This window comes from Triticum aestivum, chromosome 5B (genome assembly GCF_018294505.1).
Source record: "Triticum aestivum cultivar Chinese Spring chromosome 5B, IWGSC CS RefSeq v2.1, whole genome shotgun sequence".
In the NCBI taxonomy this organism is placed as follows: Eukaryota; Viridiplantae; Streptophyta; class Magnoliopsida; order Poales; family Poaceae; genus Triticum; species Triticum aestivum.
Genome location: NC_057807.1, coordinates 534,334,669 through 534,362,446, shown reverse-complemented (window position 1 = coordinate 534,362,446; position 27,778 = coordinate 534,334,669). Strand labels below are relative to the sequence as shown.

Sequence of the window (27,778 nt, the reverse complement as noted above, 5' to 3'; positions counted from 1 at the left end):
AAGTTTGGGGATGCGATGCTTATGTGAAAAAGCTTCAACCTGATAAGCTCGAACCCAAATCGGAGAAATGTGTCTTCATAGGATACCCAAAGGAGACAGTTGGGTACACCTTCTATCACAGATCCGAAGGCAAGACATTCGTTGCTAAGAATGCATCCTTTCTAGAGAAGGAGTTTCTCTCGAAAGAAGTGAGTGGGAGGAAAGTGGAACTTGATGAGGTAATAGTACCTTCTCCCTTACTTGAAAGTAGTTCGTCGCAGAAACCGGTTTCTGAGACACCTACACCAAGTAGTGAGGAAGTTGATGATGTTGATCATGAAACTTCAGATCAAGTTACTACAGAACCTCGTAGATCAACCAGAGTAAGATCCGCACCAGAGTGGTACGGCAATCCTGTTCTGGAAATCATGCTACTAGATCATGATGAACCTACGAACTATGAAGAAGCGATGGTGAGCCCAGATTCCGCAAAATGGCTTGAGGCCATGAAATCTGAGATGGGATCCATGTATGAAAACAAAGTATGGACTTTGGTTGACTTGCCCGAGGGTAGGCAAGCAATAGAAAACAAATGGATCTTCAAGAAGAAGACTGACGCTGACGGTAATGTTACTGTCTACAAAGCTCGACTTGTCGCAAAGGGTTTTCGACAAGTTCAAGGGATTGACTACGATGAGACCTTCTCACCCGTAGCGATGCTTAAGTCTGTCCGAATCATGTTAGCAATTGCCGCATTTTATGATTATGAAATTTGGCAAATGGATGTAAAGACTGCATTCCTGAATGGATTTCTGGAAGAAGAGTTGTATATGATGCAACCAGAAGGTTTTATCGATCCAAAGGGAGCTAACAAAGTGTGCAAGCTCCAGCGATCCATCTATGGACTGGTGCAAGCATCTCGGAGTTGGAATAAACGCTTTGATAGTGTGATCAAAGCATTTGGGTTTGTACAGACTTTTGGAGAAGCCTGTATTTACAAGAAAGTGAGTGGGAGCTCTGTAGCATTTCTGATATTATATGTAGATGACATATTGCTGATCGGAAATGATATAGAATTTCTGGATAGCATAAAGGGATACTTGAATAAGAGTTTTTCAATGAAAGACCTCGGTGAAGCTGCCTACATATTGGGCATTAAGATCTATAGAGATAGATCAAGACGCTTAATTGGACTTTCACAAAGCACATACCTTGACAAAATTTTGAAGAAGTTCAAAATGGATCAAGCAAAGAAAGGGTTCTTGCCTGTGTTACAAGGTGTGAAGTTGAGTAAGACTCAATGCCCGACCACTGCAGAAGATAGAGAGAAAATGAAAGATGTTCCCTATGCTTCAGCCATAGGCTCTATCATGTATGCAATGCTGTGTACCAGACCTGATGTGTGCCTTGCTATAAGCCTAGCAGGGAGGTACCAAAGTAATCCAGGAGTGGATCACTGGACAGCGGTCAAGAACATCCTGAAATACCTGAAAAGGACTAAGGATATGTTTCTCATATATGGAGGTGACAAAGAGCTCATCGTAAACGGTTACGTTGATGCAAGCTTTGACACTGATCCGGACGATTCTAAATCGCAGACCGGATACGTATTTACACTAAACGGAGGAGCTGTCAGTTGGTGCAGTTCTAAACAAAGCGTCGTAGCGGGATCTACATGTGAAGCGGAGTACATAGCAGCTTCGGAAGCAGCTAATGAAGGAGTCTGGATGAAGGAGTTCATATCCGATCTAGGTGTCATACCTAGTGCATCGGGTCCAATGAAAATCTTCTGTGACAATACTGGAGCAATTGCCTTAGCAAAGGAATCCAGATTTCACAAGAGGACCAAGCACATCAAGAGACGCTTCAATTCCATCCGGGACTTAGTCCAGGTGGGAGACATAGAGATTTGCAAGATACATACGGATCTGAATGTTGCAGACCCGTTGACTAAGCCTCTTCCACGAGCAAAACATGATCAGCACCAAGACTCCATGGGTGTTAGAATCATTACTATGTAATCTAGATTATTGACTCTAGTGCAAGTGGGAGACTGAAGGAAATATGCCCTAGAGGCAATAATAAAGTTATTATTTATTTCCTTATTTCATGATAAATGTTTATCATTCATGCTAGAATTGTATTAACCGGAAACATGATACATGTGTGAATGCATAGACAAAACAACATGTCACTAGTATGCCTCTACTAGACTAGCTTGTTAATCAAAGATGGTTATGTTTCCTGACCATGAACAAGGAGTTGTTATTTGATTAACAAGGTCACATCATTAGTAGAATGATCTGATTGACATGACCCATTCCATTAGCTTAGCACACGATCGTTTAGTATGTTGCTACTGCTTTTATCCATGACATATACATGTTCCTGTAACTATGAGATTATGCAACTCCCGTTTACCGGAGGAACACTTTGGGTGCTACCAAACGTCACAACGTAACTGGGTGATTATAAAGGAGTACTACAGGTGTCTCCAAAGGCAGATGTTGGGTTGGCGTATTTCGAGATTAGGTTTTGTCACTCCGATTGTCGGAGAGGTATCTCTGGGCCCTCTCGGTAATACACATCACTGAAGCCTTGCAAGCATTACAACTAATAAGTTAGCTGTGAGATGATGTATTACGGAACGAGTAAAGAGACTTGTCGGTAACGAGATTGAACTAGGTATTGGATACCGACGATCGAATCTCGGGCAAGTAACATACCGATGACAAAGGGAACAACGTATGTTGTTATGCGGTCTGACCAATAAAGATCTTCGTAGAATATGTAGGAACCAATATGGGCATCCAGGTCCCGCTGTTGGTTATTGACCGAGAATAGTTCTAGGTCATGTCTACATTGTTCTCGAACCGTAGGGTCCGCACGCTTAAGGTTTCGATGACAGTTATTATGAGTTTATGTATTTTGATGTACCGAAGAAGTTCGGAGTCCCGGATGTGATCACGGACATGACGAGGAGTCTCGAAATGGTCGAGACATAAAGATTGATATATTGGAAGCCTATGTTTGGAGTTCGGAATGGTTCCGGGTGAAAACAGGAATTTACCGGAGTACCGGGAGGTTACCGGAACCCCCCGGGGGGTAAATGGGCCTCGGTGGGCCTCGAGGGAGAAGAGGAGGGGCCGGCCAGGGGTGGCCGCGCGCCCCCTCCCCCCCCAGTCCGAATAGGACAAGGAGGGGGGGCGGCGCCCCCATTTCCTCTTTCCCCCTCCCCCAATCCTATTCCAACTAGGAAAGGGGGGGAGTCCTACTCCCGGTGGGAGTAGGACTCCTCCGGCGCGCCCCCCTTGGGCCGGCCGCACCTCCCCCCTCCCTCCTTTATATACGGGGGCAGGGGGGCACCCTAGAGGACACAAGTTTGATCTACGGATCGTTCCTTAGCCGTGTGCGGTGCCCCCCTCCACCATATTCCACCTCGGTCATACCGTCGCGAAGCTTAGGCGAAGCCCTGCGCCGGTGAAACATCAAGATCGTCACCACGCCGTCGTGCTGACGAAACTCTCCCTCGACACTCGGCTGGATCGGAGTACGAGGGACGTCATCGAGCTGTACGTGTGTCAAGAACTCGGGGGCGCCGGAGTAACGGCGCCGGGATCGGTCGGATCGCGAGGAGAACGTACGACTACTTCCTCTACGTTGTGATCGCTTCCGCTTCGGGTCTACAAGGGTATGTAGACAACACTCTCCCCTCTCGTTGCTATACATCACCATGATCTTGTGTGTGCGTAGGAAATTTTTTGAAATTACTACGTTCCCCAACAGTATCCAATACCTAGTTCAATCTCGTTACCGGCAAGTCTCTTTACTCGTTCTGTAATACATCATCTCACAACTAACTCATTAGTTGCAATGCTTGCAAGGCTTAAGTGATGTGCATTACCGAGAGGGCCCAGAGATACCTCTCTGACAATTGGAGTGACAAATCCTAATCTCGAAATACGCCAACCCGACATCTGCCTTTGGAGACACCTGTAGTACTCCTTTATAATCACCCAGTTACGTTGTGACGTTTGGTAGTACCCAAAGTGTTCCTCCGGTAAACGGGAGTTGCATAATCTCATAGTTATAGGAACATATATAAGTCATGTATAAAAGCAGTAGCAACATACTAAACGATCGTGTGCTAAGCTAATGGAATGGGTCATGTCAATCAGATCATTCAACTAATGATGTGACCTTGTTAATCAAATAACAACTCTTTGTTCATGGTTAGGAAACATAACCATCTTTGATTAACAAGCTAGTCAAGTAGAGGCATACTAGTGACACTCTGTTTGTCTATATATTCACACATGTATTATGTTTCCGGTTAATACAATTCTAGCATGAATAATAAACATTTATCATGATATAAGGAAATAAATAATAACTTTATTATTGCCTCTAGGGCATATTTCCTTCAGTCTCCCACTTGCACTAGAGTCAATAATCTAGATCACATCACCATGTGATTAACATCGACAGTTCACATCATCATGTGATTAACACCCATAGTTCACATCGCCATGTGACCAACACCCAAAGGGTTTACTAGATTCAGTAATCTAGTTCACATTGCTATGTGATTAATACCCAAAGAGTACTAAAGTGTGATCATGTTTTGCTTGTGAGAGAGTCTTAGTCAACGGGTCTTTCACATTCAGATCCGTTATGTATTTTGCAATTTTTCTATGTCTACAATGCTCTGCACGAAGCTACTCTAGCTAATTGCTCCCACTTTCAATATGTATCTAGATCGAGACTTAGAGTCATCCAGATCAGTGTCAAAACTTGCATCGACGTAACCCTTTATGACGAACCTTTTGTCACTTCCATAATCGAGAAACATATCCTTATTCCACTAAGGATAATTTTGACCGCTGTCCAGTGATCTACTCCTAGATCACTATTGTACTCCCTTGCCAAACTCAGTGCAGGGTATACAATAGATCTGGTACACAGCATGGCATACTTTATAGAACCTATGGCCAAGGCATAGGGAATGACTTTCTTTCTTTTTCTATCTTCTGCCGTGGTCGGGTTTTGAGTCTTACTCAATTTCACACCTTGTAACACAGGCAAGAACTCTTTCTTTGACTGTTCCATTTTGAACTACTTCAAAATCTTGTCAAGGTATGTACTCATTGAAAAAACTTATCAAGCATCTTGATCTATCTCTATAGATCATGATGCTCAATATGTAAGCAGCTTCACCGAGGTCTTTCTTTGAAAAACTTCTTTCAAACACTCCTTTATGCTTTGCAGAATAATTCTACATTATTTCTGATCTATAATATGTCATTCACATATACTTATCAGAAATGCTGTAGTGCTCCCACTCACTTTCTAGTAAATACAGGCTTCACCATAAGTCTGTACAAAACTATATGCTTTGATCAACTCATCAAAGCGTATATTCCAACTCCGAGATGCTTGCACCAGTCCATAGATGGATCGCTGGAGCTTGCACACTTTGTTAGCTCCCTTTGGATCGAAAAAAAACTTCTGGTTGCATCATATACAACTCTTCCTCCAGAAAACCATTCACGAATGCAGTTTTTACATCCATTTGCCAAATTTCATAAATTGTGGCAATTGCTAACATGATTCGGACAGACTTAAGCATCGCTACAGTTGAGAAAATCTCATTGTAGTCAACATTTTGAACTTTGTCGAAAACCTTTTTGCAACAAGTCGAGCTTTGTAGATAGTAACACTACTATCAACGTCCGTCTTCCTCTTGAAGATCCATTTATTTTCTATGGTTTGCCGATCATCGGGCAAATCCATCAAAGTCCATACTTTGTTCTCATACATGGATCATATCTCAGATTTCATGGCCTCAAACCATTTTGCGGAATCTGGGCTCATCATCGCTTCCTCATAGTTCGTAGGTTTGTCATGGTCAAGTAACACGACCTCCAGAACAGGATTACCGTACCACTCTGGTGCGAATCTCACTCTGTTTTACCTACGAGGTTCGGTAGTAACTTGATCTGAAGTTACATGATCATCATCATTAACTTCCTCACTAATTGGTATAGTAATCACAAGAACAGATTTCTGTGATGAACTACTTTCCAATAAGGGAACAGGTACAGTTACCTCATCAAGTTCTACTTTCCTCCCACTCACTTCTTTCGAGAGAAACTCCTTCTCTAGAAAGGATCCATCTTAAGCAACGAATATCTTGCCTTCGGATCTGTGATAGAAGGTGTACCCAACAATTTCCTTTGGGTATTCTATGAAGACGCACTTCTCCGATTTGGGTTTGAGCTTATCAGGATGAAACTTTTCACATAAGCATCGCAACTCCATACTTTAAGAAACGACAACTTGGGTTTCTTGCTAAACCACAGTTCATATAGTGTCGTCTCAACGGATTTAGATGGTGCCCAATTTAACGTGAATGCAGCTGTCTCTAATGCATGATCCCAAAACGATATTGGTAAATCAGTAAGAAACATCATAGATTGCACTATATCCAATAAAGTGCGGTTATGATGTTTGAACACACCATAACATTGCGGTGTTCCAGGTGGCGTGAGCTGTGAAACTATTCCACATTGTTTTGATTGAAGACCAAACTCGTAACTCAAATATTCATCTCCACGATCAGATCGCAGAAACTTTATTTTCTTGTTACGATGATTTTCCACTTCACTCTGAAATTCTTTGAACATTTCAACTATTTCAGACTTATGTTTCATCAAGTAGATATACCCATATCTGCTCAAATCATCTTGTGAAGGTCAGAAAATAACGATACTTGCCACGAGCATCAACACTCATTGGATCGCATACATCGGTATGTATTATTTCCAATAAGTCAGTAGCTTGTTCCATTGTTCCGGAGAACGGAGTTTTAGTCATCTTGCCCAAAAGGCACGGTTCGCAAGCATCAAGTGATTCATAATCAAGTGATTCCAAAATCCCATCAGCATGGAGTTTCTTCATGCGCTTTACACCAATATGACCTAAACGGTAGTGCCACAAATAAGTTGCACTATCATTATTAACTTTGCATCTTTTGGTTTCAATATTATGAATATGTGTATCACTACGATCGAGATCCAATGAACCATTTTCATTGGGTGTGTAACCATATAAGGTTTTATTCATGTAAACAGAATAACAGTTTATTCTCTTACTTAAATGAATAACCGTATTGCAATAAACATGATCAAATCATATTCATGCTCAACGCAAACACCAAATAACATTTATTTAGGTTCAACACTAATCCCGAAAGTATAGGGAGTGTGCGATGATGATCATATCAATCTTGAAACTACTTTCAACACACATCTTCACTTCACCCTTAACTAGTTTCTGTTTATTCTGCAACTCCTGTTTCGAGTTACTACTCTTAGCAACTGAACCAGTACCAAATACCGAGGGGTTGCTATAAACACTAGTAAAGTACACATCAATAACATGTATATCAAATATACTTTGTTTACTTTGCCATCCTTCTTATCCACCAAATATTCAGGCTAGTTCCGCTTCCAGTAACCTGTCCCTTTGCAGTGTAAGCACTTAGTTTCAGGCTTTGGTTCAGCTTTGGGCTTCTTCGTGGGAGTGACAACTTGCTTGTCAATCTACTTGAAGTTCCCCTTTCTTTCCCTTTGCCCTTTTCTTGAAACTAGTGATCTTGTCAACCATCAACACTTGATGCTCTTTCTTGATTTCTACTTTCGTCGATTTCAACATCACGAAGAGCTCGGGAATCATTTTCGTCATCCCTTGCATACTATAGTTCATCACGAAGTTCTACTAACTTGGTGATGGTGACTAGAGAATTCTGTCAATCACTATCTTATCTGGAAGATTAACTCCCACTTGATTCAAGCGATTGTAGTACCCAGACAATCTGAGCACATGCTCACTAGTTGAGCGATTCTCCTCCATCTTTTAGCTATAGAACTTGTTGGAGACTTCATATCTCTCAACTCGGGTATTTGCTTGAAATATTAACTTCAACTCCTGGAACATCTCATATGGTCCATGACGTTCAAAACGTCTTTGAAGTCCCGATTCTAAGCCGTTAAGCATGGTGCACTTAAACTATCAAGTAGTCATCATATTGAGCTAGCCAAACGTTCATAACGTCTGCATCTGCTCCTGCAATAGGTCTGTCACCTAGCGGTGCATCAAGGACATAATTCTTCTGCGCAGCAGTGAGGATAAACCTCAGATCACGGATCAAATCCGCATCATTGCTACTAACATTTTTCAACACAGTTTTCTCTAGGAACATATCAAAATAAACATATGAAAGCAACAACGCGAGCTATTGATCTTACAACATAATTTGCAAAATACTACCAGGACTAAGTTCATGATAAATTTAAGTTCAATTAATCATATTACTTAAGAACTCCCACTTAGACAGACATCTCTCTAGTCATCTAAGTGATCACGTGATCCAAATCAACTAAACCATAACCGATCATCACGTGAAATGGAGTAGTTTTCAATGGTGAACATCTTATGTTGATCATATCTACTATATGATTCACGCTCGACCTTTCGGTCTCCGTGTTTCGAGGCCATATCTGCATATGCTAGGCTCGTCAAGTATAACCTGAGTATTCTGCGTGTGCAAAACTGGCTTGCACCCGTTGTAGATGGACGTAGAGCTTATCACACCCGATCATCACGTGGTGTCTGGGCACGACGAACTTTGGCAATGGTGCATACTCAGGGAGAACACTTCTTGATAATTTATTGAGAGATCATCTTATAATGCTACCGTCAATCAAAGCAAGATAAGATGCATAAAAGATAAACATCACATGCAAATCAATATAAGTGATATGATATGGCCATCATCATCTTGTGCTTGTGATCTCCATCTCCGAAGCACCGTCGTGATCACCATCGTCACCGGCGCGACACCTTGATCTCCATCGTAGCATCGTTGTCGTCTCGCCAATCTTATGCTTCTACGACTATCGCTACCGCTTAGTGATAAAGTAAAGCATTACAGGGCGATTGCATTTCATACAATAAAGCGACAACCATATGGCTCCTGCCAGTTGCCGATAACTTCGGTTACAAAACATGATCATCTCATACAATAAAATATAGCATCAGGTCTTGACCATATCACATCACAACATGCCCTGCAAAAACAAGTTAGACGTCCTCTACTTTGTTGTTGCAAATTTTACGTGGCTGCTACGGGCTTAAGCAAGAACCAATCTCACCTACGCATCAAAACCACAACGATACTTCGTCAAATAGACTCCGTTTTAACCTTCTCAAGGACGGGCGTAGCCACACTCGGTTCAACTAAAGTGAGAGAGACAGACACCCACCAGTCACCTTTAAGCAACGAGTGCTCGTAGCGGTGAAACCAGTCTCGCGTAAGCGTACGCGTAATGTCGGTCTGGGCCGCTTCATCTCACAATACCGCTGAACCAAAGTATGACATGCTGGTAGGTAGTATGACTTGTATCGCCCACAACTCACTTGTGTTCTACTCGTGCAAAACATCAAACCATAAAAACCTAGGCTCGGATGCCACTGTTGGGGAACGTAGTAATTTCAAAATTTTCCTACGCACACGCAAGATCATGGTGATGCATAGCAACGAGAGGGGAGAGTGCTGTCTACGTACCCTCGTAGACCGAAGCGGAAGCGATCACAACGTAGAGGAAGTAGTCGTACGTTCTCCTCGCGATCCGACCGATCCCGGCGCCGTTACTCCGGCGCCCCCGAGTTCTTGACACACGTACAGCTCGATGACGCTCCTCGGGCTCCAATCCAGTAGAGCTTCAGGGAGGGAGAGTTTCGTCAGCACGACAGCGTGGTGACGATCTTGATGTTCTACCGGCGCAGGGCTTCGCCTAAGCTTTGCGACGATATGACCGAGGTGGAATATGGTGGAGGGGGGCACCGCACACGGCTAAGGAACGATCCGTAGATCAACTTGTGTGTTCATGGGGTGCCCCCTGCCCCCGTATATAAAGGAGGGAGGGAGGAGGAGGCCGGCCCTCTCTATGGTGCGCCATGGGGAGTCCTACTCCCACCGGGAGTAGGATTCCCCCTTTCCTAGTCCAACTAGTAGTCCTTCCATGTATTAGGAGTAGGAGAGAAGGAAAGGGAAAAGAGAAGGAGAAGGAAGGAAGGGTGCGCCCCCCCTCCCTAGTCCAATTCGGACTAGACCAAGGGGAGGGCGGCGGCCACCCTTTTGGCCCTTTTTCTCCTTTCCCGTATGGCCCATTAAGGCCCAATACGAATTCCCGTAACTCTCCGGTACTCCGAAAAATACCCGAATCACTCGGAACCTTTCCGAACTCCGAATATAGTCGTCCAATATATCGATCTTTACGTCTCGACCATTTCGAGACTCCTCGTCATGTCCCCGATCTCATCCGGGACTCCGAACTCCTTCGGTACATCAAAACTCATAAACTCATAATATAACTGTCATCGAAACCTTAAGCGTGCGGACCCTATGGTTCGAGAACAATGTAGACATGACCGAGACACGTCTCCGGTCAATAACCAATAGCGGGACCTGGATGCCCATATTGGCTCCTACATATTCTACGAAGATCTTTATCGGTCAGACCGCATAACAACATACGTTGTTCCCTTTGTCATCGGTATGTTACTTGCCCGAGATTCGATCGTTGGTATCCAATACCTAGTTCAATCTCGTTACCGGCAAGTCTCTTTACTCGTTCTGTAATACATCATCTCACAACTAACTCATTAGTTGCAATGCTTGCAAGGCTTAAGTGATGTGCATTACCGAGAGGGCCCAGAGATACCTCTCCGACAATTGGAGTGACAAATCCTAATCTCGAAATACGCCAACCCAACATCTGCCTTTGGAGACACCTGTAGTACTCCTTTATAATCACCCAGTTACGTTGTGACGTTTGGTAGTACCCAAAGTGTTCCTCCGGTAAACAGGAGTTGCATAATCTCATAGTTATAGGAACATGTATAAGTCATGGATAAAAGCAGTAGCAACATACTAAACGATCGTGTGCTAAGCTAATGGAATGGGTCATGTCAATCAGATCATTCAACTAATGATGTGACCTTGTTAATCAAATAACAACTCTTTGTTCATGGTTAGGAAACATAACCATCTTTGATTAACAAGCTAGTCAAGTAGAGGCATACTAGTGACACTCTGTTTGTCTATATATTCACACATGTATTATGTTTCCAGTTAATACAATTCTAGCATGAATAATAAACATTTATCATGATATAAGGAAATAAATAATAACTTTATTATTGCCTCTAGGGCATATTTCCTTCATGTAGATCAATCATTATAGTATGAATGCTTTTTATACTTGTGCTTCCAAGTAGGAAAACTTCTCCTGTGTGGCCGTTTGCGTATACTTGTGTATAACCTGAAAGATGCAGTCTTCGGCTTCAGCCCCCTTGCACAAGGTGCTGGGGTGTTCGCAAAATAGCGCTTTTTCACACTTAATCCGACGTCTCGGTCCTGTTATAAGGAGGTGGTAGCGTAGCGAACGAGGCAATCCGGACTATGATGCTTTATTTCTTTCACTTAGCCAATGGAGCTCGAGGGTGGGGCTACGATATAGCCCCTGATGACACCGCACAACTCCGGATTCGGGGTGCGTATGTGCCTGACCGGGAAACGGCCCTTCATCAAAGCGGGGAATTCTAAACATTCCAATGGTCGATCAAGTGGCTGACCAGACTCTCGCTGTATCATGACAGTCAGTTTTCGGCTTTCTCTACTGAGGTGCTCGCCCAGCCGAACTGGGGCACAATCGCAGTAGTTCTCCTGGTGCCGCCCAGCCGAACGTAAGGCAGCAAAACACAGGAGCCGGGCAAACCCAACATTTGACCAAAGACATGATTCGGAGCTGATGCATATAATGCCTAACTTGAGACGCCGAACACTCCCGAAGGTGTTCGGACTTTATAATAATGGGCAGAATTATGCCCTAAGCCCCTAGTGTCCAGGTATGGGCATGGTCTTCTGACGCGGCCGATGCCAAGGCGCCAGGCTCCGTTTTGGCTATAGAAGGAAGCCAAGGGAGAGTAACAACAAGAGACAGTGATAAAAAAGGTCTACGCAGGGTCTTAATCTGAAAAGAATCCTTGCAACGGGTCCCTACTGCACGTCTGCGCCTGTGTCTCCGTTGCGCCATTATCCTGGACGGGTAAGCACGTTGTTCATCTGTAGAAAAAGAGGAACGTTTAGTTGTAGAAACAGCTCGTGCAAAAAATGTACAAAAGAATGAATATAAATAATTAAATCAAGGTTTATATGAAACCACGGTTGGTTGTGCGCGCAGCCCCCCGTGAGAAGGGTATGCGGCTAGGGAGCCCCTAGCCTGTTGAGTCCGGATTCGTCTATCCGAGTCCGGGGTCTTTAAGTGACCCTCGCACTGAAATGGCGCCATGTGGACCGGGCATCTTAAGTGTAAGAGACGCGTAATGTGGTATGGCGTTGAAGCGGACAAAAGCCTTTCGTCCCAATAGTGCTTGATATTCACTTTTAAATGGGACGATATGGAAAATTAACTTTTCGCGTCGAAAATTGTTCGGCAACCCGAACACGACTTCTAGTAATATCGAGCCTGTGCACTTGGCGTAAGGGCCTGGCGCAACTCCTTTGAAGGAAGTGCGGCTGTGTCGAATTTTGGTAGGGTCTATCCCCATCCGACGGATTGTGTTTGAATATAGCAGGCTTAAGTCACTGCCTCCGTCCATTAGGACGTTTGTGAATTGTAGTCCGTCTATTACCGGATTCAATATTAGGGGAGTCCGTCCCGCGTTTCGAACACTTCTGGAGTAGTACAGGTGGTCGAAAGTGATTGGTTTTGATATCCAATCTCTACGGTCTGCTGGGTTGGACCGTGCGAGGCTCTTTTTAGAAAGTGCCGCGCTGTTTTTCCGTGTCCTCACATAAAGTGAGTTTACTGCTTTGACCCCTTGGGGGAAAGTTTTTTGTTTTCCGGTGCCCTGCTGGCGGGGTTTATCTTCTTCGCTTGACGCGTCGAGCCCCTTGTGTTCGGCGTTTAATCGGCCGGACTGTTTGAAAACCCAACAATCCCTATGGGTGTGATTTGCGGGCCTTCCGGGGGTACTGTGGATTTGACATATCCGACCCAGAATTTTGTGTAGGTTGGACAGTTCGTCGCTGTCAACCTTGAGGGGCTGAGCTTTATTATTTGGCCGTGAGCTTTTAAATCCGGCGTTGACTACCGTGCTCTTTGGGCTTTTCTCTTTATTCCGGCGCTGCTCTTTTCTGCGCCGTGATTTTCCATTTCCATCTCTTATCTCGGATGTACTTGGGTCGCTGGTGCTGCATCTTGCCAGCCAGCTATCCTCTCCTGCACAGAAGCGGGTCATGAGGCTTGTTAATGCGGTCATTGTCCTCGGTTTCTCTTGACCGAGGTGTCTGGCGAGCCATTCGTCTCGGACATTGTGTTTAAAAGCTGCTAGGGCTTCGGCGTCCGGACAGTCGACTATTTGGTTCTTTTTGGTAAGGAACCTGTTCCAGAATTTCCGCGCTGACTCTCCGGGCTGTTGAGTTATGTGGCTTAGGTCATCTGCATCCGGAGGCCGGACATAAGTCCCTTGAAAATTTGCTCTAAACGCTTCCTCGAGCTCTTCCCAACTTCCAACAGTATTTTCTGGGAGGCTTTTGAGCCAATGACGGGCTGGCCCTTTGAGCTTGAGGGGTAGATATTTTATGGCGCGGAGATCATCTCCTCTGGCCATATGTATATGCAGTATATAGTCTTCTATCCAGACTCCAGGGTCTGTTGTTCCATCGTAGGCTTCTATGTTTATGGGTTTGAACCCTGCTGGGAATTCATGATCCAGCACCTCGTCGGTGAAGCATAGTGGGTGTGCGGCGCCCCTGTACTTGTACGTGCCGCTATCGTCGGACACTTGACGTGTTCCTTTGCTTATTGGGGCTTTCCTTTTGGGTCCGTAGATGGACCTGGCTAGGCCATTGGACGGTGGGGGCTTTATGGCCTCCTCGTCAAATTCTGGGAGCAGCTTGCGCTTCGGGTAGCTCTTCGATTGGTGGCCGTTGCCGTGTTTATCTGCGGTTTTGAGTACTTTGCTCCATCTTATTCGGAGCGCGTCTTCCGCTGTGTTGAGCTTCCGTTTTTCCTTCTTCAGGCTTCTTGCTGTAGCGATGAGCCTGTATTTGAAAAGCTCTTGTTCGACGGGCTCCTCGAGTTCGTCGTCATTGCGACTTGTTTCGTCTTCGGAGGGAGGTATATAGTTATGATCCTCGACCTTTTTTTCTGCCGCCCTTTCGTGAGGGTTTGTTTCTGCATCCTCCTGCGCTGAGTCTTGCTGGAGGGGTTTGTCTTCGGCACTCTCTGGGGTATTGTTATTTCCTGTGCCGGAATCTCCATTCTTGTTGTGGCGGGATTTAGAGCAGCGCCGCTGACGGCGGCGTTTGGGCTGCTTCTTTAGAGAATCTTCCTCCGCTGCTTTTTCGCAATCCCCTTCTTTTGGGGTATCCACCATGTAAACGTCATATGACGAGGTGGCCTTCCAGTGCCCCGTGGGTGCTGGGTCCTGTTCGTCTCCGGCATCATCGTCCATAGCGTCGATGTCATCGGAGTCGTAGTCTAGCATGTCGGTTAGATCCTCGACAGTGGCTACAAAGTGGGTGGTGGGTGGGCTCTGAATTTCTTTGTCGTCCGAACTCCAACCGTCCTGGCCATAGTCCGGCCAGGATTCTCCTGATAGCGAGAGATGCTTCAGAGAATTCAGGATATCGCCAAAAGGCGAGTGCTGAAAGATGTCCGCGGCGGTGAGTTCCATAACCGGCGCCCAATCCGGTTTAATTGGCAGGGGCGCGGGAGGCTCGGAGTCCGGCGAGGAGTCCGGCGCCTCGGGATCACGAGTTCCGCAGGGGACGAGATCGGTATTTGGCTCCATCGCCGTGGATGTTGAAGCCCCCAGGGCGGCGTCTATCCACCGGCCCTTGTCATGGGCGATCGGCTCCGGGCTAGTAGCCGGAGCGGATTCGAGTGCGGCCACCAAAGCACTGTCCGGCGGCAGAGCTAGATCATGCCCATCGTCACAGTGCGGCGCGCTTGGCAGTGGCTCGAGTCCGTCGAAGATCAAGTCTCCGCGGTCATCGGCCGTGAAGTTCAAGCTTCCGAATCTGACCTGACGGCCAGGGGCGTAGCTTTCGATCTGCTCCAGATGGCCAAGAGAATTAGCCCGCAGTACAAAGCCGTCGAATACGAAGATCTGTCCGGGGAGAAAAGTCTCACCCTGGACAGCATTGATGGTTGAAGATGCCATCGAGCCTATCGGGGACGACACAGGGGAACTCTCAATGAAAGCACCAATGTCGGTGTCAAAACCGGCGGATCTCGGGTAGGGGGTCCCGAACTGTGCGTCTAGGTGGATGGTAACAGGAGACGAGGGACACAATGTTTTTACCCAGGTTCGGGCCCTCTCGATGGAGGTAAAACCCTACGTCCTGCTTGATTAATATTGATGATATGGGTAGTACAAGAGTAGATCTACCACGAGATCAAGGAGGCTAAACCCTAGAAGCTAGCCTATGGTATGATTGTTGAGATGTAATGTTGTCCTACGGACTAAGGCCCTCCGGTTTATATAGACACCGGAGAGGCTAGGGTTACACAGAGTCGGTTACAATGGTAGGAGATCTACATATCCGTATTGCCAAGCTTGCCTTCCACGCCAAGGAAAGTACCTTCCGGACACGAGCCGGAGTCTTCAATCTTCTATCTTCGTAGTCTGGGAGTCCCGCGGATATTGATAGTCCGGCTGTCCGGACACCCCCTAGTCCAGGACTCCCTCAAGGAACATTGGCATACTCATGAGCACCAAGTTTACAAGAACCAACCTCCCTGCATAAGGTAAGAGTTTGCCGTTCCAGCAACTCAGATAGACACGTACTCTATGCTTATCTCTGGTCAAGAGGATTGTGGAATTGAATTGTTTCCGAATCCGAATAGAACATGTTCATTAAATTGTTGATCCAACCAAGCGACCATTGAACGAACTTAGATGATGTGGATTCACGTGTGCCTCAACGAAAAAACAAGTATTGTGCTTTCAGTATATTATAGATAGATTGTTAATTGTGAGATCTTTAGCTATTTAGATGATGATTTCTTTTAGCTATTTTCAGTAAGAATAATCACTGTTCAGATTATTTTTGAAATTTTTCTGTTCAGAATGTGATGGTATTTACTAGATGTTTGATCTAAGCAAAATATACTTTAAAGGAGTTTGTATTTTGTATTCTCACTGGAGCTTGCAGGATGTTCTTCTTTTAGGTCGGTGTGGAACTTTTAAGTTTTTTGTCTCATAAATATAAGACATAGAGCTGGATGAATCGTCTGCCGTTTCAGTCTTTTACCCAGTTTCCTTCACCTTGAACAATTAATTAGGCTCTCTATAAAAATAATTTAGCTCTGGACAGCAAGGGAGGCACTAATCAAATCACTCGTGTGCATCTTGGTTGTGTGTTCATTCTAAAATGTGCCAGTTGTTGAGATGGTATCGTATTGAATAAAGGCCGCTTCGCTCCGTCTAAGTTCTGGTGTCTACCACACAGCTGTCCATAGGTGTAGCAGTTTTCAGGCTTGTATTTCTTATATTTATTTTTTCGTTTTGTTGGCAGTTCATATTGTATTTTTGTTTCCAGTCTTGTATTTTGTATATGTTTTCATAGTTTTCATATTGTCTAAGTTCCTGAGATGTCGTGTCTAAAACAAAAACTGCATTGTACTTTTAGTATATAATAGATATGATCACGACAATATTATCATGTTCCACTCTACCTTATAAACTGTGACAAGTTTCATATCGACCTGTAAATTGTAACAAACCGATAGAATTTACAACAAACCAATCGTTTGATGATCACACCGAAGATGACACGAAGCGAACACAGTCGATATACAAATACCATGTTTGCTATTGCTAAGCACAACCAAAATCCATCAATACAGAACAACACTTGTACCACCAGCTCACAGCGATCCAAGGCATATTTTACATGCTGAGGCAGTGGCAGATTAAGTGTTTTCCTTGAGCAACATGTTTTTTCTTCTCAAGTGGAGCACACGTCACTGCTATCATTTGGTCGATCTTGAGGAACAACCTCCGACACGTCTACGACACCAACTAATGTTCCACCCCTTTCATTCTTAACATATTGAAAGAACAAGTAGTTATCCTCTAAAACGCCGCAAACTCTGGTCAAGCAGGGCACACAAGTTCTACCTTGATGGTGATTCGTTACTTGTGCCAGATTTTTAATCTCATGGATTTCCCCTTGAATCTGACTTCCCTTTGTTCCCATCCATGTACCATCTCTTCAATCTCTCCTCGGTAACCTCTACCTGCAAAATTAGATAGAATAGAAGCCATATATGAGTGTATCTCCTACACCCTTCTAGTCTAGCACACAATATATACTTATGAACTTCTGTAAAATAGGTTAGATATATGGAGACTTTTTTTTTTTGAAAGAAGACACATGGAGACTTTACTTAACAATGTTTCAGTGCTGTGAAGATTGAACCGTTAACAAAGCTAACCTGTTTATCCCAGTCAGTCCTGATTGTTATGAACACAAGTACAATTGTTTGGACCAGTGTTCCGAGCAGCATGCCAACCCAAATGCCCTATAGCAACAACCAAGGAGATCGAGTAGGACCACAACTTATTAGAGCCAGGAGGCACAAGGACAATGATTTCAGTAACTGATTGGCTGATACACCAGCATCACCTGACAATAATTATCTTACCATCACATGATATCCAAGAACATAACCTAGGATTGCTCCAAGAGGGATACCAATCAAGTAATATGTTGTGATGTTGACATAGGCAACTACACTTTGCCAACCCGCACCAACAGCAACACCTACAGGATGATCAATCGAGGCAATAGTTTTAGTAAACCAAACAAATCTTATACTGGTATAAAAGGAAAATGTTTTGCCTTGTTTAAACAAGAAAAAAATATTAACAAGACCCGGTGATTGTAATGTATATGCATTTGGAATTCAGTCAAATGCTAAAGCAAACCTGATAGCACTGGTTGAACACTGTTCAACAAGATGGAGAAGGCTAGAAGAGGCGACAGCTCAGCAACTGCGGCAGCTACCTCTTCACTCGTAGTAAATATGTAGGAAAGCTTTCCGCGGAAGAAAAGGAAAAACACGAACAACACAAGGCCTATTGAGAAGGAAGTGGTGACGACATTTATGATGGCGAACTTGGCCCTTCTTGCACTTCCAGCTCCAAGCTCATTTGCCACACGCACTCTATAACACACAAATCACTATCATCAAAAATCTGAAAACCTATTCAATAACATGATACGATTAATCTCCATATTTCTAAGATGAACAAGTTACCCTGCTGCAGACAAAAAGCCAATAGAAATCATCATCTCCCAACCATTGATGTTAAGGCTGCAGATTTCACAGGTAGAAATCAGATTACTTAACTAGCTCATATGCGGTGACAGGGAAATACTATGAAACAGTGAAATGACATATGTGGACCAGTGATTAACTACTGACCTATGAACTAATAGCAATATCCAGTGTGCATGGAAAAACCAAAGCTTATGCAATAAGCTTCAAGAACAATGAAATAGTGAAATAAATTAGTATGTATTACCATATTGAAAGAGCGTCAAGTGCAACCTCTGCATTCTTCATGTACCCGGTAAGGAGCACCAATATGGTGCTGTACCACAATTCCAAACTGAAAAATGCAAACAAGAAAAGACATACAAAATTTTAACAAGGACAGTAAAGTATAAAATGTAGGCGCGCACTTGGTCCACAACTGAAACTGCATAATATAATGGAACATCAAGTTTGTTCATACCAGAGCATGACACCAGAGGATAGAGATAACTTGAGGATAGGGACAAGGTCGGTGAGTGCTGTGAAGGAGAACCCGGTCCATGTGAGAGGGCAGCCACCAAAGAAGACGAAGATGAGCTGCCCAAACACAGGAATCCACATGGCAATGACCATGGAGGTCATGGCCCCAGCGAGCCCAAGGTGCAGCCTGACGGTGAAGAGCCACGGCAGGAACACATGGAGACCGAGGGTGACAAATGCAAGGTAGGTGATGACCATGTTCTTGCTCTGTGCCTGCAGGTACATCTGGAGAGTGAAGCTGAAGACGTTGGCGAACATGACAGGGATGTACCAGAGCGAGATGGTCCCCGCGACAGCGCTGATCAGGGGGTCCTGGCCGATGGAGACAAGGAGAGGCTCAGTGAAGATGAGGATGGGGAGCATGAGCACGGCGCAGCCGGTCAGGATGATCCAGGAGCGCTGCAGGGAGATGCCCATCATGTGGTACTGCTTCGCCCCGTACGACTGCCCGCACAACGTCTCCAGTGTGCTCGCCATGCCCAGCTGCATTGCATTCAGTCTAAGCACATCCAACAATAGTTTTTCATAGATATACAATCGAGCAGTTCGATTCTTTGGCAGACAGATTGATGGAAGGAAGGAGCGATGAAAATAGCAATTGTTACCAGTATGCCGTTGCTGAAGCGCATGAGGACGGTGGAGACGAGGGCGTAGGCGGCAAGCTGGGTGGAGCCGATGTGGCCCATGAAGGCCTGGCTGATAACGGTGACCCCGAAGGTGGAGAAGCGCGTGCAGATGGCTGGCCCCGCCACCGCCCACAGCGTCCGGTTCTCCTCCAACAGCCGGCGCCCCAGCCGGGCCTCTCCGTCGCCGCTCACATTATGCTCCGCCTTCCTGTGCTCCAGCAGCGGGGCCTCCTCCCACTTCTCCATTGATTGAAGGCAGGTCTTTCGGCTCATCTTGCCTAGAATCTTGTTGCCTTGGAGAGAATCTGGTTATGGTGCTGATTAATGTGGTGATCCACACACACTAACACGCACGCGCTGCCTTGGAGAGAGCATGCTTGTTGGTGAATGCCATGACCCATGAGTAGCATTGTCACTGTCAGTGTGTGTCATTAGTCAGTAAGCACACCGGTTAAACAAGGTAGTAGATAGGATGCATCGATCTATCTGCCGATTGGCCGATCAGTCCCAACAGTTATTAATTGGCCGTACTTATATCAAAAGCTTTTATTTAGTTAATCCCTAGCACGTGTAGGAATCTTGCTTTAGCTTCAGATCAGAGATCCAGGGAATAGAGTATAATGTACCACTCCTATAATCCAATCCGACCAAGCTCACAAGTAGAACTATAGGAGTATACATATATATATAATCCAGGCAATTAGCTCCCATACGCATCTATGTTTCTTTAGCCTCACCGGGTTCTATCTTCTGTGTATGTCTCCATTTTTAGAGAAAGGGCACTTTTGCCGTGCTTCGTAAAGAAAGCAAACAGCTAACTACTGGGGGGGGGGGGGGGGGGGGGGACAGTAAACAACGACAAGAACAACCAAAAACCACCCACTAACAGTACCAGATCACCAGTTCACCGCTATGAGACTTGCAAAGGACGAACACCTGAGCGCATCGACGAGACGACTACCTCCAGGGGACCAACAACTACCACCACTCCACAGGAAATGGCTCGCTCCCTCATGCCCGGATCACCACGTGGGTCTCCTGTGCTCTGCAGTTTTAGTACACTTGTTACCGGTGGGGTGGGGCCGGAAGTGGATGCTTGTGTATGCTGGAGTAGGTCGACGACAAGCCCAGACCTCCGAGAGGCCGTGGGGCTGCCTGTAGAGTCAGAGATCCCGTCAACCTTTCCTCTGGGGTGGTGATTGGTGGGGCACAATGTTGGGCACACCGGGTGAGTCCAGCACGGCCGCACCACAACTTCACAGGCGTTCCTAGCTTGCCTCTTCGAACCAGGCATGGCGAATCCTACAAGAACCACTGAGTCTAAGTGCACGAGTTCTAAAGGCTGTCTGTTTTCCATCTTCTCGCTTTCTTCACATGATGCCTGATAGTTTTGTTTCTGGACGGCACTTCACGTATTAGTGTGCGCGTCGATAAAATGGCCGTTACTGATAATATTTCTAGGGATGTTTCCACATCGTGATGCCACCAAACACGGTAACCTACTACTCCTTCCATCCCATAATACCCAAGCCTCTATTCCAGGGAGCTTTTTCGCTCCAAGGATCGGCCACTTGGGTGAAAGTGATGTATGTTGTATAATTTTTGTGACGCGTGGTATTAGTTTGGGACCTGGGGGTGTAGAAATGCGTTGTGGATTCGGTGTTTTTTCTCAAATTTTTTGAACTAGCGTACAGTTTATTTTGGTAAGTTTGGTGTAAGTTTAGCGTTTTTTTGCTTTGTTTATGTTTCGTGGACAGCGGCGCCGTGTTGATCGCATCTCCTGGTTGTTCTTGTCGCTTGGTACTGTTTCTTTTAATCGCTGGCGCTAACCATGTGTTCTCTCGAGTTTTCCTTGCGTACGTGTTCTTCTTGGTGCCGTTTTGATCGTTGGTTCCAGAGCGCATGACTCCGACGCCACCGCTCCACCGTCGTACGTGACTATAAAGCTCCCCTGATGCTCCTGCCTTGCCTGGCTAGCCCTGCCTACCCCACCATCGAGCTCGGTTTCCCTATCCGCCGTGGCCCCCTCTCGCTCTCCTCGAGCGACGGCGGCGGCGCCGTCCGGTCGTCCCCGTCCAGCGTCCTTTTCTGCCGCGGTTCTTCCCATGCCGGCCTCGGACATAGCGACCAGGTCCTTTGCACCGGCAGTGGCTGGAGCCCAAGAGGACATCCCAATTCTCAAGATACGCAGCCTTGGAGCGGAGCAGCGTGTCGCGGGCTCACGACGCCGTGGTTCGGAACGCGGCGACGATGGCGTGGTTGTGCTCGGCGGCGTGATCATCTCCGCCATGATCGCCGGGAAGTCCGGGTCCCCTGACTCCTTTACCACGACGAGGCTCTCCTGCAGCCAGCGCCAGCGCCTCGCGCGTCGCCTCTACGGCACGGTGGTCGCCACCGGAGTCTGCAGCTGGCATCCTCCTCTTCAGCCCGCCGCACGGCTTCACGTGTAGGCTGTAGCCGCCGCGGCGCCGCCGCTCCCTGGCCGTCGGCGACGGGCTGTTGCTTCCCGAGGTCTCTTCCTCCTGGATGAACTTCTCTGTGGCGTCGACCGTGGGCATGGTGAGCATCAGCTGTAGCTTCAGCTCCGGTATCAATGGGCTGCGGGCTGCACCGGACGATCTCTGCTCGGGATGTAGTAGGACGCCATGTTCGGGAGCACGGATGCGGCAGCAGCACCCCCCGATAATGACGACGATGACGGCGTCACCATCGCCGGAGCACGATCACTTCTGTGATGCTCGCACAGGAGCCCGGCGGTGACATTACTTTTGTTAAGGATTAGATAGCCCTGCATAGTTTCAGACAGTGCGTGTTGTGCCTTCTTGCTTTTGGTTTCGGTCTGCTTAGTCTAGATGGCCCGTCTATTCATATAATCATATACTAATCCAACACTACTGGACTTTCACTGATTTGTTTGATTTTCAAAACTAATGAACTTGGACCTGCTTACAACACGTGTTCATTAGTTAACTGCACTTCTTTGGGGTAATTGCACTTTCAAATCTCCATAAGAGGGCAAAAACACTACTCTTCACGAGATGATCTCAATCAGCTGGACACGCTCCACTCTTCCCGTGCCACTTTATATCTTTTAAATTACACTTCAGAGAGCGTTCACCAGTTGACTGAAACTTTTTGTGCTCTAAATTTTACTCCAAGTAGTGTCTTTGGACTAAGGCCACTCTGGAGAGGTAACATTAGCACAACTGATGGTTGGTTTTTCTTCCCTGTTGACATGTATCTCCTTTCGTTAGATGTGAATACATCAATAGAATAAGGGATTTCTAATATTACTATCTTACAGAGTTCACAGATTATTGAAGCTTTTTGCAGCTATGGAAATCTGACCAGACACTATTCGGTCTTATCTCTGAATTGATGATATGAAGTGTAAATGTTTAGATATGTATGTTACCCCTTTTGTAAACTAATATATGACCGTTTAGACTACTACTTTAGATCACTAAAGTAGTGATCTAGACGGTGTTATATCAGTTTACAAAGGGATTGCCTCCTAACCACTCTTTACAGATTTATTATCTATGAAATGCATCCAAGCAAGTCCTATCTTATAGGCAATTACCCCCTTAGATATCTGGAGTTTAGAGCTCACTATCCTTCCAGGTTCTCTACTGGTTATATTTCTTTGACAACTTCGAGAGAGGAATAAGTACTGTTAGTCATTCTTTGACATGTATAATACAATACTAGAGATGTGAATTGTTGGAGTTCATTTAGTGGAGTATTAGTAGATGATGATTTCTTTTCTTCGCATTCAACTGGTGTAAATATGTTTAGTCCCTTCCCAAAATGATTTGTAAAGTTGCCTTAACAACTAAACAGTCTCCATGTCTATTAGTAATCTGTTTTTTGGGCAGCTGGAAGAAATCAGTTTACCAATTACCAAAGATGTTTGTGAAATAGTTAGTTAGGCATCACAATGAAGCTTGGCGAATGGACATATTGTGAGGCCTGCAAGGCTGGATGCACTGTATCAAAGTGGTACCATCCGATAGCCCATTTGTCAACTAATACATGACCATATTAGAGAAGTGCGCATTCACAAGGGCCCTAACATGTTCTAAATGTGTACATGGACGATCTTTAAATATCCGGATGATTATTCTGCATAAACAAAGCCATATTGCCATTTTAACATAAGAAGCAAGAAGTGTCCCATGACACAAATAGCTGATGTTTATGCTGAGTAGCGAATTCAGTAGTTATGGGGCGTCAAGAAGAACAAACGACACCCATGCGTGGAAACATACCTGTTCCATATAACCATGTGGAAAGTAGTAAACCCTTTCACCTTGTGAGGCACTGTGATCAACGGTCTAGCACAAGCATCCCATAGCTCCTTGTATATTGTATAATACGTCGTTAGAACTCCCTGTGCAAAGTATTCATTATGTAAACGAGGCATACAATTCAAGGAACCTGTCACCTTAATTTATAGTGCCAGATTCTAACCATTGATTATGAGTTGATTTAACCAGTATTACAATCTGAGCTAGCACTGCATGCAGGCATCCACCACTTGCCTGATTCTCTGTCAGGCACGGTGAAAGCACCAGTCCATCAACCTAGAAAGCATGTAAGTTTCTTTTTCCTACATAATAATGTCGGACCACTTCGAATTATAAGAATTTGATCACTATTCTTATTAGGAAACTACATAACAATGTCGGGCCGCCTCGAATTATAAGAACTTGATCACTACTCTTATTTACGAAACGGGTCAAGCACTCAAATACACGTCTCTAATTCTTAGCGTCCACATAGGAGCTCATTACTCTCCAGGGAAACTCAATTCAGGTAGAACATGCCGAGGAAACACATAACAACCAAAAACAACAAGCGAGGTAAAGGAACCGAACCTGAGCCACCTGAGGTGTTGAAATTCGCCATATCTGCCGCTCAGCCCAAACGATAGCCAGCCAGAATTTAGCAACACGGGCCGATATGCTCACCCCATGCGCAGCTCCGTGGATCTTGCCCCACTCCGCAGTCATGGCGACAGCCAACGCTGGCCACGTGCGACACTGCGGTAGCGAGCACGAGGCCATGGTGGGGTTCAACGCGGTGCAGGTGGCTCGCAGGTCGACCGTGCGCACTGGGTGTCGGCAGAGCTCACGTGTGACTACCGCAGGGCGCGGCCAAGCGGAGCTCGCGGCGCGACGGCAGATGGTGCGCGTAGTGGCCGTGAGCGGGGATCTATGGTGTGGCTGCTCCTCTGTAACTCACGCCGGCAAGCCGACGAATGCGAGCTAACGCTATTCTGTCCGCACAGAGGCGGAGAGCACCACAGGATAACCTTATCTCTTCAGTCATTTTACATTTTAGCACTTATAGTTTCCCTTATTCATAAGTAAGTTCTATAGCTTGCATGTATGCCCAAATAATGTTATTTTTCAGTTACTAAGTCATTCATTTTTATTTACTTTTTTATTCATATGGACCTGTACAACTATTTTTTGGCATTCCACCACAATCGATTGTTGAAAGAAATGAATGTTATCATTCGACATAGCATGGAGTATGATTTCGACGTGTCATACTATTCTAAAAATTTACGAGGTGGTTACCAAAGTTATGACTAGAATATACACTAGACCAAAAAGGTTTGCTTCCATTTAAAAAATTGTTATGTAAATTGAAGAAATATCCATTTAATTAATACTACTTATGTTGCCATGTATTAGTTCATTCTTTGATATTTTCCTTTAGTCCTTGATACCAATCAATATGACCTTATTTGATCTACTATTTTAACAAATGGAACTCTGCATATGAAATCTTGCAATGAAACATTCCCATGAAAATCATTATCTAACAACACAAAAGAGAAGAATATATGGGAGGGAAGAGGGGACATATGATTGATTGAGAAATTTATTTCTACTTTCACTCACCTTTTTGTGTACTGGCAGAGCCACGATAGTCAATTTTGAACCAAATGCATGTAATATTGCTGCCTCTTTTATTTGTTCAAATACATTGTTGGATACAACAGCGCTATGCACCTGGGTCACATGCAGCATTTTGCAAAGACTTTGTATCACTTCATCGCAGGTACTAATCCTGCGGGAGGTTCCACTGGAATGATATAAGCTACAAATGAATGTAATGTTCAGTTCTGCTTCAAAAAAATGGCAATGTGTACTTACCATCTTGCAAGATGTAGCACTCACGGTGATAATAAATGTATCCCTTCCAAATTGTTCCTATGCATGCCTTATGCTTTTGTGACTACAAAATTATGATCACATATCGTATGCTCATGAAACTCTTATTTTCCATCACACACAATAAAAAAAGGCATATACACATAGCATATTGATCTGTTTAGTAAGGCTGGTCACAACGGGGAGGAACTTAAGAGTAACATCACACACTCCAATACAACTTTGCTTATGTGGCACATATTTAATGAAGAGAGAGGTGCTTGTGGTAACTAGCTAAGTTACCGGAACATCACACACTCCAAGAAACAATGAGTCTATAACCTAATAAATACATCGTTACATGACACTACATAGATGTTCCTACCCACTATGGAGGTAGTAACATAGTCTAGGGAAGTGTGTAGGTTACTACCTTATGTTCTTGCCCATTGTGACCAGCCTAATATGCAAGATGCATGATGGCAATAAATTTGCTTCGTTTCATCTTATTTCCTACATCCACTATTTTACATACAATAATCAGTCATCTTAAAGTAGTAGCACTTATTATAAAAAATAAATACAATCCATATAGTCACACGGTATCGATAGGCACGGCGTGCCGCCGCGCAGGGATAAGCTAGTATAAGCTATCAAGCTATAGCTACTCGAGCAACTAGTATAACGCAGGGGAAACGTACGGGAATAAGCACAAGCACCTGGCGTGCAAGCAGGCAAGAGCTGCTGACCTGAACCCGGTGCCTTGCTTGCTTCTGAGTTCTGACGGAGGAGAGGGAGCCGGCCACGCCGCGGTACGCGGTTCAACCGGAACACGTCGTTGCCCAGCTGGATGTTGACGAGGCCACCTCCCTGCACGCGACCACGCGCGCAACCCCCTGCCGTCGCCATGCCGGGCGGCTGGCTCCTCGTGCCCCCCGCATCTGAGGTTGCTCGTCTTCAGGCCACCGCACGCACGGACGACGAGTGACCGTACGGCTCCCCCTGCTCACGAGCGCGCGACCACGGTGACAACTCCGGCGCTGCGCTGCTCGACTCATCAAGTTTTTTCTTTCTTTCTTTCTTGAGAAACATCTCAGGAGCAGAGAAGAGGAAGGAATGGGTTAGTTTTTTTATGTAAATAGGCGAACAGTCCCTATTCAAAAACAATGTTCAATATGTTGAAATATTGTTTATAAGGTCAAAATTTTAAATATTATTCGAAATTTCAAAAAACTATTTGTGTTTTTTTTTTGAAAATTACAAAAATCACAGGTGCTTTTCAAAATTGTTCATAAATTTAAAAAATACAATTTTATTTACACGATCCACACCAGCACTCTGAACCTACGTAGGCCAGGAACTCGACGCACATATTCAGGATGAAGAGGGTGGCCAGGACGAGGATGCGTAGCTGCCACTCCTCCCACCATTTCACGGCACTCGAGGGCCTCATGAATGCAATGTGTTTGCTTCCTCTCCCGCTCGAGGTCAGGAGTTATTGGCATTCCCTAATGAAGGCTAGCTAGGTTATATATCCATTTATTTATTTTAGAAAAGGAGGTGGGATGGAGTGCACTGTTGCTTTTGATGGTGTTGTATCTTGACTCATGAGTCTTGGAGGCAATTAACAAGTATTCGTGCCGTGCTCGTGTACCTTGACTCTAAGTGGACGAGTTCTAAACACCGTCTATTTTCCATCTTGTCACTTTCTTCAGATGATGCCTGATATATAATGTTGTTTCTGGACGGCACTTGACGCACTATAGTGTGCGCATCAATGAAATGGCCGTCACTGATGATGATTTCCGGCGCATCGTGATGCCACCAAACACGGCATCCGTGCTCTGTCAGTGACCGGTAACTATAGCTACTAGAGCCAGGAAACAATGGAACGGATGGGAATAAGCACGAGCACCTGTCGTGCAAGCAAGCGAAAGCTGCTGACCTGAACCTGGTGGCGTGGTGCTTCCGGCAGACGGAGGGTCAGGGTCATGCCTTGAGACGCAGTGCACCCGGCAGACGCCGTTACCCGGAAGGACGTCCACGAGGCCATCTCCCTCCGCGC

At 45.3% G+C, this 27,778-nt stretch overlaps 1 protein-coding gene across 5 annotated transcripts; it reads right to left on the bottom strand.

Annotated features, from left to right (window-relative positions):
- Positions 1 to 16,910: 16,910 nt before the first annotated feature.
- LOC123113004 (protein DETOXIFICATION 21) lies at positions 16,911 to 24,840 on the bottom strand. Of its 5 annotated transcripts, none has more exons than XM_044534104.1 (11): positions 24,427 to 24,839; positions 24,020 to 24,158; positions 23,818 to 23,939; positions 19,526 to 19,961; positions 18,862 to 19,403; positions 18,649 to 18,735; positions 18,381 to 18,437; positions 18,049 to 18,287; positions 17,766 to 17,884; positions 17,556 to 17,642; positions 16,911 to 17,357 (listed from the first exon to the last, which is right to left on the bottom strand). In XM_044534104.1, the coding sequence occupies exons 4-11, from the start codon at positions 19,817 to 19,819 to the stop codon at positions 17,277 to 17,279; spliced, it is 1,506 nt and encodes a 501-aa protein (XP_044390039.1). In that variant the 5' UTR covers positions 19,820 to 19,961; positions 23,818 to 23,939; positions 24,020 to 24,158; positions 24,427 to 24,839; the 3' UTR covers positions 16,911 to 17,276. The 5 variants fall into 5 exon arrangements, with proteins under 5 accessions (XP_044390039.1, XP_044390040.1, XP_044390042.1 ...); XM_044534105.1 differs by having other exon boundaries at positions 24,020 to 24,098; XM_044534107.1 differs by lacking the exon at positions 24,020 to 24,158 and having other exon boundaries at positions 24,427 to 24,840.
- Between the last annotated feature and the right edge of the window lie 2,938 nt (positions 24,841 to 27,778).

Coding starts and splice junctions, on each gene's coding strand:
- LOC123113004 (XM_044534107.1), bottom strand. CDS start 19,819: ATGAGCCGAAAGACCTGCCTTCAATCAATGGAGAAGTGGGAGGAGGCC. Junction 18,288..18,380: donor GGCTTTTTGTCTGCAGCAGG/GTAACTTGTTCA, acceptor TGTGTGTTATAG/AGTGCGTGTGGCAAATGAGC. Junction 17,643..17,765: donor TTCTTGGATATCATGTGATG/GTAAGATAATTA, acceptor TTGTTGCTATAG/GGCATTTGGGTTGGCATGCT.